This window comes from Rhinatrema bivittatum, chromosome 3 (assembly GCF_901001135.1).
Source record: "Rhinatrema bivittatum chromosome 3, aRhiBiv1.1, whole genome shotgun sequence".
Taxonomy (NCBI): Eukaryota; Metazoa; Chordata; class Amphibia; order Gymnophiona; family Rhinatrematidae; genus Rhinatrema; species Rhinatrema bivittatum.
Window position 1 is genome coordinate 493022927 of NC_042617.1, and position 12491 is coordinate 493035417.

Here is a 12491-nt window from a genome sequence, read left to right on the forward strand (position 1 = left end):
CTCATTTCCTTAGGGATGTTTTTGTAGGAGGGGCGTATAAAGTGCCTTGATAGGCTTTTCTGATCGGTCTGACAGAAGTGTGAGGATGAAGATGGATGGTAAGATCAATATGGGAGAGATTGTGTAAGGTTTTATGAATTATGGTAAGGACTTTGTAAAGGATCCTGAATTTGATGGGAAGCCAATGGAGGCTGTAGAGGATGGGAGTGATGTGATCTCCTTTTTTGTGTTCGTCAGAATCCTGGCCGCAGAGTTCTATAACATCTGTAGGGGCTTGATGGTGTTTGCAGGAAGACCAAGAAGCAGAAAGTTGCAGTAGTCCATTTTAGAGAGAATGATTGATTGCAGTAGCAAACGGAAGTCATGAAAATGAAGGAGGTGTTTCAGCTTTTTTAGGACTGGCAGTTTGAAGAAGCATTCCTTAGTGGTGTTGTTTACAAATTTTTTTAGGTTAAGCTGGTTGTCCAGGAGCACGCCCAGATCTCTCACATAAGGCGAGTGATTGAGGTTAGTGGAAGGAGAGGAAGGAACGTTAATGAGAGGGATGTTGTCTTCCTAAGAGATAATGAGGATTTCAGTCTTGTTAGTGTTGAGGACTAGATTGAGACTGGAGAGGAGCGTGTTGATTTCCTGGAGGCAACTATTCCAAAAGCTTAGGGTTTTTTGTAGAGTTTCAGTGATAGGAATGAGAATTTGAACATCATCCGCATAGAGATAATGTTTGATCTTTAGCTTAGTGAGAAGGTGGCAGAGAGGTAGGAGGTATATGTTGAAGAGGGTTGGTGAAAGTGAAGATCCTTGGGGCACACCCAGGTTGGAACTGACCGGATGCGATTCTTTGTTATTTATTTTAACCTTGAAGGATCTGTTGCAGAGGAAGGATTTGAACCAGTTGAGTGCTGTACCAGAGATGCCTATGTCTGCCAGCCGGTCTAAAAGGATTGCATGGTTAACCGTGTCGAAAGCCGCAGATAGATCTAGGAGGGCGAGTAGGTATGGTTGTTTTTTATCTATGCTCAGGATGATGGAGTCTGAGAGAGAAATTATAAGGGATTCAGTGTTTAGTGATTTATGGAATCCATATTGCGACGGAGCTAGAATCTTGTGTTCTTCCAAGTATTCCCAGAGTTGTTTATTTACTATTTTTTCCATGAGTTTGGCGATGAGAGGCAGGTTGGCTATAGGACGGAAGTTCGCTGGGTCCGCTGTCGACAGGTTAGGTTTTTTTAATAGAGGTTTTAGGATATTTTTATAGAGGTTTTAGGATATCTATTGTACCTCTATTTTTATAGAGGTTTTAGGATATCTATTGTACCTGAATACTGGAGGATGGCTAATATAAACCCAATATTTAAAAAAGGACTCCAGGGGTAATCCGGGAAACTACAGACCAGTTAGCCTGACTTCAGTGCTAGGAAAAATAGTGGAAAGTGTTCTAAAGATCAAAAACGCAGAACATATAGAAATGCATGGTTTAATGGAATACAGTCAGCCTGGATTTACCCAAGGCAAATCTTGCCTCACAAATCTACTTCATTTTTTTGAAGGAGTTAATAAACATGTAGATGAAGTGAACCAGTAGATGTAGTATATTTGGATTTTCAGCAGACAGGTTGTTTAGGTAGCCTAGATGGAATTCCTGTATCCTCTCATACAGCTAAAGACAAGAACTGTAGTCCGCTTGAATCACAGTAAGAGGCACTCTCAGTAAGCAACTCAAAAGCTGTGATGAGATGAAATATTTTGCTGCAGGATGTTAAGTTGCTCATACAATAAGTATAAAAATAGTAGATGCTCTTAGGAGTTAATTTTCAAAGGAGTTAACGTGAATAAATGTAACATATTATCGTAGCAATATTCAAAAGCCATTTACTCCAGTAAAATGTACTTAAGCAAGTAAATCCTATGGACAATTCAATGGCATATATTATAGCAATTTTCAAAAGCCCACTTACTTTGAGAAAATTTATACTGTAAACCCAATGTTTATGCAAGTAAATGCCTTTTAAAATCAGGCCTTTAGAGTAACTGAGCTGTACCTCAAACACATATTCTTCTTAGATCAAGTAGAAAGACAAGCACCACCCTCTTCAGACCTCTTTTATATAAGCTGTTGTTAATTGTGAGAAATGAACATCAGATGTGTTTCAGCTGTGGCAAGTGACCATCTGATTTCATCCAACTGGTCATCAGTAAGAGAGGTGCAATGAAGATCAAATAACTCTTTCCTTAAACACAGCCAGAAGCAAATCTTTTTTAAATTGATCCCCAAGATTTTGTTTTGGCTTCCTTTCAAAAGTAATCAAATAGAGTAAAATAAAATATTATGATGGAGGGCTGGCTCTCAAAAATGCCAAAGGAGGATGAGAAAAATAAAATAAAAAATTGATTTTTCCTCCCACAAAATATAATGGAACAAATAGAAGCCCAGCTGAGCTTATTCTTACTCTGAGCAGAATTAAAATATTTGAGATGGAGTCCTCTAGGAAAGTAATCATCACCCTATGTATAGTTGAGTGAATTCCTAGTTATGGATTGGAAAAGAAGTGAGGAGAAATCTAATAATAGAACGTGTAGATAAGCACTACCTCTTGCATCTCGCAAACATCTGTATTTGTGAATATCTTTTGGAGAATTTGAAAACAGCTCAAATAGCTACAAAATATCCCTTTCTATGACAATAGATGTTTGGGAAAATCTGTTGTTACTGAACTACTATATGCCTCTTGGAGGCCAAAATATGGGGAGGAGGGGTGGATTATTCAACCTGATTATGTTTACTGGATATTTTGAAGGGAGAAGAAATTCCTACTGCTTATCTAAAAAATATACATTGAATTTGGTTCTTTTCACGTATTCCCTTATTTTATGAAATTTTAGAAAAAGTTCAAAAAGAGATAGAAAGAGTCATAGGATCATCTCAGCCTCAAATTGATCATCGGAAACAAATGCCATATACTGATGCAGTCATCCATGAAATTCAAAGGTTTGCAGATATTGTTCCAATGAATTTACCTCATGAGACTACCACAGATACCAATTTTAAAGGTTATTTTCTACCAAAAGTAAGTGTAAAAAATTTTAAAGTTTTTGATTTGTTCCATTTTTATGAAGTTAAAGATTTCTTATATTTTAAAAGTTTATTTATTTATTTCATGTTGTTGGAAACCAAGCAGTGATTCCCAGGCTGGAGACACAAAGCCACATGGACTCCGCCTTTGCTAATGCAATTTTGACTTTATTTATCAAACAATGTAGCACAACACCAGACTGCCTACCTTTGCATTATTCAGTTACACACACAGGGTTATAGACTGCCTTCCCTCTGGACAGTGGTTTGATCAGGATATATTTATAGGACACATGGGGGCGTCCTGAGCCCAGATAGGTATAACCAAGTTTTAAAATTTAAAATAAGAGGGCAAATACTTTTTTTTTTTTTTTTTACTGAACTGAGTCCAAGGGCTGTAAGAAAACATTGCTGGGATGTGACATGTTTTCCCTTTATCACTGGATATGTGTCTTCCCTGAGGGAAGTGACTTGTTGTAGCTCAAATTGGAGAAATTCTTGTTCAAATTCTTGCTATCATTGCTGGCAAGAATAGGGAAACTCTTGGGAACTTAAAAGCCTCTGGGATGGTAAGGAATCAGTTGGGAGAGAGTTTTTTTCTGTCTTCCTCTCCCCATCCAGTTACAAGGGTTGAGCAGGACTGAAATAGAGTGAGCAATGAAGGAGGATCAGGGCTGCAGATTTTGATTGTCAGTTTGCTATGTCAGTCCTGCTAAAGCTAGGGCTGATGAGAATTCCATGCTGAAGCGTATGCAAATTACCAGTCCCCATTATCTAGTGAGAGCTTTAGCATGAGGAGAGACTGAACACAGAAGATGCCTTGCTGCTTCTGCCTTTGCTCCTTTCATAGGGCCTATTTTTGTGTTCAGTATTGGGAAACACAGAGGGAATTTAGGCAAACTTGTTAATGTCTGCATGTTTAGAGTGATTGAAGTTGTTTTGAGAGCATTTAATCCTAGGAATTCTAGATAAGGTGCAGGACAGACAGATACTTGGAAGGTCCAAAAAAACACACCGGAAACCGGTCCAATATTGCAGTAGCAACCAAGAGAAAAGAACCGGTAAATACCACGGATTCTTAATTCTTTATTAATCATCAGGACATATAAAACATGTATAAACATATAAATATATATAAAACCATTTAAAACCATTTAAGACATATGAAGCCAAACAACAATCAACACACATCACCATCAATATCACTATTAGCTACCTCTTACAATGTAATTATATGTAATTATCTGGTTTTCCTTTTCCTTTTTTTCCTTCTTACTCCAAGTTCAATTTCCCCTGTTACATGTAACTGCTTTTTCCGCACAATTGTTCAAGTTTAAGCTTATTTTGCACTCCTGTTTCATGTGAACCAGCATGATGGGACTATTGTCTTGAATGTTGGTATATAAAAAACTTAAATAAATAAATAAATAAATAAATACCAACAAGAACTAAAATAATAATAAATAATAAATTAAGACATACTATAATATAGCCATATACATAAAAACACAAAAAATACAATGATTTACATACTCTTTATGTGTAAATATGTATGTTCAATCTATGAAAAAATGTGATTGAATAGACAAAGAATATCCAAAGAGTAGCAAGATGGTATTTAATGATTTTGGTCCATTTATTTATTTAAAAGTATGTATATACTATTTTATAAAATCAGTTTTGTCAAAGTGGTTTACATTGGATGAAAATTAAAAAATAAAAAATAATATAAAAATAAAAATTATAAAGAAACAATCAAAAACAAATTAAGTTAAAAGATACATAAAATTAATTAATAGCTGGAACAATTCTAGCTAAAAATAAATCAAATATTTACTGAAATAAATAAAATAAAATTGTTGCCATCTTGCTACTCTTTGGGTATTCTTTGTCTATTCAATCACATTTTTTCATTTGCCCATGAAAGACTTTCAAAAATTGCATTTGTTGAACCCCAGGATTCATCAAGCAGTCTTGACCTATTCATTGGTCCAGACTACCAGAGCTTGGCCTGAGCCCTTATACTGTATGCGTGATCCCCAGATGATGTGCCAGTTCTAGGTCTCTTTCAAAGATGGTATGGGTGAATGTACTGGGGTGCAATGTGAAGTACTGGAGAGTCTAGATGAAAGTCTGCATGAACTGGTAGGGCTATTGACAAAATGGTAATTCCAAGCAAGTAAGTATTTTCAGAAGTGGAATATATGCAATACAGGGTAAAGTGATTTGTCCAAGCTCACAAGGAGCGACAGTGGGATATGAACCCTGGTTTCCGTGGGTCGTAGCCCATTGCTGTAACCACTAGGCCCTGAAAAAAAATGCTGTCAATCTGGTAACACTTTTTTAATTAGTTTCTGAGCAGGCAGTGCTCACCTCACTGGTATCCAGACAGACAGAGAAAAAAAAAATTACAAGCACTGCTGCATTTCTCCACAGGATCTCCAACCTTGACCTTTCCCAAGTGAAGAGAAAAATCTAAATCAGCAGCAAGTGCCACTGGTTCTCTTTCTTTGGCACCTTTTAAAGCCCCCCTCAGTGGCATATCATTATCTTTTTAAAGATACTCACATCCTCTAACCCAACAAGTCAGTTCTGTATCCTCAGTGTAAACCTTTGCAGCAATAAACAATAAGGCATTGCTTTGTTTAAATCTAACTTCACATGCTTTTTATTTTAGGGAACCTATATCATCCCATTGTTAACATCAGTACTGAAAGACAAGACTCAGTTTGAGAAACCAGAAGAGTTCAATCCTCAGCATTTTCTTGATTCAGCTGGAAATTTTGTAAAGAAAGATGCATTCATGCCATTTTCCGCAGGTAATCTGACTTTTTGTGTTTGCTGCTTTCATATTAAAAGGCCATTTAGTGTACATCTGGAATACTGGGCTATGCACTAAAGGCCTAGAGTAGAGTATACACTACCCTTGCCTGAACAGATATTACGGTACATTTGCTAAAATAAGCACATAACCATTTTTAAATGAAAATTTACTAGGAGCACACTAAATAATGTGGTATGCTCTCTTCTTTACACTTTTTTTAAATTATATATGTAAATTGTTAGCCATCGAGTACCTAGGATCGAGTGGGTTATAGATTCATAAATAAATAAAAATAAAATACGTAGCACATGCTTGCTAATATCTGACATTAAACACCTGCCTCAGACCAGATATTACATTTTCAGCTGTTTCAAGGGTTCATCCAACAGGCAGCATTGTGGGTTACTGATGGAAGAAACGGGACTCTTAGAGTAGGAGATGTTGTAAGAGACAGGGCAAGGAACACAGAGAAGGAATTGGAAGAGAGTGAGAAAGGAAGGTGCCAAAAAGGAGACATATTGACACAGTCCTATGCACTTCCAAAACAAATCTACATTCATTAGACAAAAAATGCATTTTCAGACTAAAAATTTGTCAAAATTGTTGAATATTTCATTGTGTATAAGGCATAATTTATAGCTAGTGTGATTCCAAGTTTCTTTGAATGACTGAATTTCTGGCTGGCTAAGTCAATCCTTACTTTTCAAATTATCTGGGGCCAAGTATAAAGTTTGTCTATATTTGGCTTATTGTGTGCCATTTTGAGGGGGCTACTTTAACTTAATTAACAAAGGGGGAAAATGGCTTATATTTTAAACTTGGCTTCATAAAGAAGAGAAAAAAATGTTACTGACCTTCTGTCTAGGAGAAAGTTTATAGCAATTGAAAAGCATTAGGCCGGTGATTTCCAGCTAATCTGGGCCACGTGATTCCAGGTCTTTGTGAATGTCTGGACTTTTGATAGGTTAAGTCTAAATCTCTGCTTTTCAAATAATCTGGAGCCAACTATAAAGTATTGGCCGAATTTTAAATGCCTGGCGCGTGTAAAAATCAGTACTTATGTGCATGGCCAGGCCCTGCGCGTGCTGTGTAATTTTAAAACGGGCCCAGCCACACGCATAAGTGCCAATATATGCACAAGTACCAGGCCCTGAAAAAGGGGTGGGCCTGGGGGCATGGTCTGGGCGGGGAGGAGCAGAGACGGAGGCCGACTGGGACAGCAGCATTAGCTACTGTCTCAGGGAAGCACGTGCCAGCAGCCAGCTGGAGTGCGTAAATTACTTTTGCTCTCCTAACCGCCTGCCTAGCCTTCCTTCTCCTTCTCCTTCCCCTCTCCTCCCCACCCCCTACACAATCATATCTATTTTATCCACACAGCACAGAGGCTGCGCTGCTTGGCGTGAGCAGGCTGCCGATTTTGCGCAACCTTGCACGCTGACCCTGGATATGCTCGCCGACCCCAGCTACGCGCATATCTATTATAATCCGGCGTACTCTTGTTTGCGCCGGTCGCGCGAAAAAAAGTACGCGCGGGCGTACTTTTTAAAAATCTGCCCCTTAGTGTTTGTTTGGAACTTGTGGGATGAGCTTTTATTTGCATTAGTTAAAACCTTGTGCTTTATACCTTGTTCAATGTTTGCAAATCTGAAATACCTTTTCTTACGTAAATTAATATGGAATTTGTTTGGAAGTGCTCAAGTACATTGTTTTCTTTTCCTTTTTGGCTGCATGCTCCTTTTGTTCTCTCCTATTCCTTTGTCTCTTCCTATCCTCTCCTACACACCCCCACATCTTCTCCTGCTCTAACAGTCCATCACAGAGCTCCAGTGCATCCTCTTAGCTGAGCCCTTGAAATAGCATGTGAGCTAAAATGTGAACACCTAGTATGATACAAATTTGTGCTAAATAGAGCATGATGAAGCACATACCATGCTATTTGGTTTGTGTCCCCTAAAGCCTCATTTCATTGGCATGCAAGTATATAGTAATTTTAGTGTGTAACATTTTTTCAGACTGGTTTAATGTGCTTGCTAGTGTCTTCATGCTTTTTAGTATGCATATTAAATTATTTTGTCATGGCTGCTGAGCTATAGCATAGGGGTATGCACTGGAATCATTTTATTTATTTCATTTTACCTACCTTCATTTTTTATTGCATTTTTTAAATTTCATTTTGTTTCATTACTTATGTGTGTAAAATGCATGTTTACTTGTGTAAATGTTCACATACATGCATAAAATCAATTTTAGTTGCATGTAGATATGATTTTACATGCACAAAAATGTTTATAAACTACAAAATAAAACAAATGTACATTCCTACTTTTAGGTCCCCAAATTCAAATATTTCCTTAGTATATCTGGTGAAATACTTTAGCCCTTCTTAGGTATTTTTATTTTGTATGAAATAAATGAGATCCCACTTTTTAAATTTCTGAATTCAATTTTGCTTTTTCTTTCAGGTCGGAGGGTCTGTATGGGTGAGACACTTGCCAAAATGGAACTTTTCCTTTTCTTTACAAGCCTGCTACAGAAATTCATCTTCCGTCCTCCTCCTGGTGTAACTCACTTTGACCTCACTCCTGCAGTTGGGACTACATCTCCACCCATGCCCTACTTGCTCTGTGCTCTGCCACGTTCTTGAACAGACACAGTTACATATCTATATACTCAGTTGTTAAGTTGAAAGAAAACCAATCTTCTGACTCCCTTGTATCTAGATTATAATCAAGTGCCCCCAGTTTCCTGTGGCATATTTTTTCAAGATTCTGTGATAAAAACAAAATGACTCCATCATTACTATTCTTGTTTGATAAAGAAGATTTGTAATGACTTAGCAAAGTGGAATGATTATTATCACTTATCTTGGTTACAGAGAATAGCTAGGTTAAAAATGGATATCTTGCCAAGGCTTAATTATGTATTTCAGTCCTTGCCAACTACAATCTCAGAGTTTAAATTTAATCATCCTAAAAAATGTGTTTCAGCATATTTGGAGGAAAAAATCCACCAAGAGTTATATGAGCAATTTTTTTTTATCAGGAGAAAAGACAAGGGGGCCAGGAATTCCAAATTTTAAGCATTACTGACCAACAGCACAGCTACGATCAATAGTCAAATGGTAAAAAGGAAGAGAAGAGAAGTAAGTATAGTTATAACAGAGTATTTGGGAAAAGACATTTATAGAGTTTCTACTGTGGCAAGCTATGCAGAATATAAAAATTGGTGAAATAAGGAATAGGGATGTGAATCGTTTTTTGACGATTTAAAAAATCGTCAGATATATTTTAAATTGTCAAAAATCGTTAGAGGCACGATACAATAGGAATTCCCCCGATTTATCGTCAAAAATCGTAAATCGGGGGAGGGGGAGGGCGGGAAAACCGGCACACTAAAACAACCCTAAAACCCACCCCGACCCTTTAAAATAAATCCCCCACATTTTTATATACCGGCATTAGTTGTGGACATCATGCCGGTTTACATCAAAACTGGTAAAGTATGGAAGTTACATTTTAACAGGGAATTAGAAACTGGGAGGAGGGTAAATAATTAAATAGGATAGACGAGAAGTAACAGTAACATTAACATTAACATGGTTCCTCGGTGTGAACGAGGAGAGAGGATAACAACATATGGTTCCTCAGTATGAGGAAGATGGAACAGATGCAATGTGGTCTATTTTTTTATTGGAGGAGGTGTGAGTTTTTATTCTGGGTAGGCATGTTTGAACAACCATGTTTTCAATTTTTTTTTAAGTTGTTCAAGGCGTAGGTCAGGCGGCAGTGTGTTCCAGTGAGTGGGACCTGCTATGGAGAGAGCACGGTCACGTGTAGAGGTGAGATGGGCTGCTTTAAGGGAGGGCACAACTAGGGTGCCTTTATTGGTCGTTCTAGTCTGTCGATTGGACTGGGTGTTGTGAAGGATAGGTCTAGCCAGTTGGAGTTGTGGGTGTAAATTGCTTTATGCATTATGGTGAGTCTTTTGTAGATAATACGAGAGGCTATGGGGAGCCAGTGTAGGTCTCTGAGTATAGGGGTGACGAGAGTTTGCAATGAGTCTCGTTGTGGCATGTTGTAACCTTTGTAGAGGTTTGATGGAAGAGTAAGGGAGTCCTAGAAGAAGAGCATTACAGTAGTCTAATTTGGATGATATGGTGGCCTGTATGACTGTACGAAAGTCTTGGGTGTGAAGAAGGGGACTGAGTTTTTTAAGTACGTTGAGTTTGAAAAAACAGGCTTTGAGAATAGAGTTTATGTAGTTCTTCATGCTTAGTTGGTGGTCAAGGAGAACTCCAAGGTCTCTCACAGCTGGTTGTGTTGAGAGGAGGTGGAGTTTGGAGGTACCAGATGGCGGAGGTGCAGGGGCAGCGTGAGGTGAGATGAGTAGAAGTTCAGTTTTGTTCGTGTTGAGGGCGAGGTGTAGGTTGGTGAGCAGGGAGTTGATGGCTGTAAGGCATTTCTCCCAATGTTCTAGTGCATCATGGAGTTCTGGATGGGGATGATGATCTGAACATCATCAGCGTAGAGGTAAAACTTGAGATGGAGATCAGAGAGGAGTTGGCACAGGAGATCGCTCCCGGACCCCCGCTGGACCCCCAGGGACTTTTGGCCAGCTTGGGGGGGCCTCCTGACCCCCACAAGACTTGCCAAAAGTCCAGCGGGGGTCCGGGAGCGACCTCCTGCACTCGGGCCGTATTGCAAAATGGCGCCGGCCGTATGGACTTTTGGCAAGTCTTGTGGGGGTCAGGAGGCCCCCCCAAGCTGGCCAAAAGTCCCTGGTCCGGGAGCGATCTCCTGCGCTCGTGACGTCGGGGGACAGGAACCAAAATGGCGCCGGCGCTACCTTTGCCCTGTCATATGACAGGGCAAAGGTTGCGTTAATAGAAATGGCCAGTGCCATGGCCAGTGCCATGGCACTCTCAGGCCATGGCACTCTCGGGCCAGTGCCATGGCCGTGGCCCGAGAGTGGAAGATCACACCGGGACCCCCCACCCGACCCCAGGTAATTTAAAACATTTTGGGGGGGTTCAGGAGGGTGGGGGATTTATTAAAGGGTCGGGGTGGGTTTTAGGGTTGTTTTAGTGTGCCGGTTTTCCCGCCCTCCCCCGATTTATGATTTAAATGATTTTAAAAAAAACAAAACCGCGACGATCAGATTCCCTCCCCCCCCCAGCCAAAATCGATCGTTAAGACGATCGATCACACGATTCACATCTCTAATAAGGAATCCTTTTATTAAACATATATTGCGAATATGGGATAGACAAAGGAGACTAGGAAAAAAATTGTTGCGATTCAGAATTCGTTTCGCTGGGACCCAAATCCATTGCTTTCATTGGGGGGGAAAACCAATTCGTTAATTAGTTTTATTTGTTTTCCGATTTCCCATTAAAGTCAATGGGGGAAGTATTTGCAGCCTATTTTTGGCTGCAGAATTAGAGTTTTCTTATCAATTCTGATGAAACTTCTGGGGAGGAATCATCAGAATGAGAAAAGAGCTCCAAGGTACTTAGACTGTGGCAAAGTGGCACTAAAGTGGCATGAATAGCCTAAGGCACTGCAAAGGGGCAAAGGGGTACCAGGAGTGGCAAGAGTGCTTTAATAAAGGTGCAGAGCAGCAGCGAGAGTATAAAAAACACACCACAGTTTCAAAAGAGAGCACCGATAACAGATGCATGAACCCTCGAAGGCAGCACGACAGGCAAAGCGGCAAGACAAGTAACATCAACATCCTACAGCACAATGAAGGGGGAACATAGCAAGCAGAAAGACTAGCACCAACACACTAAGGAACCATGATGGTGGCAAGAACACCAAAAGGAGTTGAGTGAGTCATCTGCTGTATGGCAGCAAGGCAGAGTGGCAGAAGATTGATAGGAGAAAGACAGGCTGGCAGAACTGAGGTAGATAGGTCCCTGTGGTTTTGATAGGGGCAAGACAGGTTAGCCCCGGGGAGAGTTACCTTTCCTTTGTGCAGGAAAGGGCTCCCTAGAATGGGTTCGACCCTAGAGTGGGGTGTTTCCATTGGTGTCTAGTGAGCTGTTGCTGGTCTTTTAAAATCTTGTGGACGGAGCAGTTATACAAACGAGAATTTTCAAGGTCGAGGTGGAGGAGAGTGCATGTGAATAGTGGTTCAACATGGGTCAGAGGGTAGATACAGGCTGGCTACACGGAATGGGTTGGCCCCTAGAGTGGAGCACGAGCCTTCAAAGCGTGGCGACGTACAGGAGGGTGCCATGTGAACAGCAGTTCAACATGGGTCAACAGGTTCTAAGAGATAGGTCGGCTACCCCAGGGAGAGTTCCCTTTCCTTTGAACAGGAAAGGGCTCCGTGGAATGGGTTGGCCCCTAGAGTGGAGCATGTGCCTTCAAAGCGTGACGATGTGCAGGAGGGTGCCATGTGAACAGCGGTTCAACATGGGTCAACCAGTGCTAAAAAATAGGCCGGCTACCTCGGGGAGAGTTCCCTTTCCTTTGAGCAGGAAAGGGCTCCGCGAAATGAGTGTATAATGGTGTATAATGATACAAATTGTTAGGATTTAAGCATGTGCAAACAGATCATGACTTCATGAGCAAGATGGAGGAAGTTCTCTTC

General features: G+C 40.1%; 1 protein-coding gene across 1 annotated transcript in view; it reads left to right on the top strand.

Annotated features, from left to right (window-relative positions):
• Positions 1 to 8735, top strand: part of LOC115088125 (cytochrome P450 2K6-like) — a 67527-nt gene extending 58792 nt beyond the window's left edge. The window contains exons 7-9 of the mRNA XM_029596099.1: positions 2881 to 3065; positions 5748 to 5889; positions 8357 to 8735. Of these exons, the coding sequence (XP_029451959.1) occupies positions 2881 to 3065; positions 5748 to 5889; positions 8357 to 8538 (509 nt within the window). The 3' untranslated portion in view covers positions 8539 to 8735. The remainder of the gene's footprint in view (positions 1 to 2880; positions 3066 to 5747; positions 5890 to 8356) is intronic.
• Positions 8736 to 12491: the final 3756 nt, after the last annotated feature.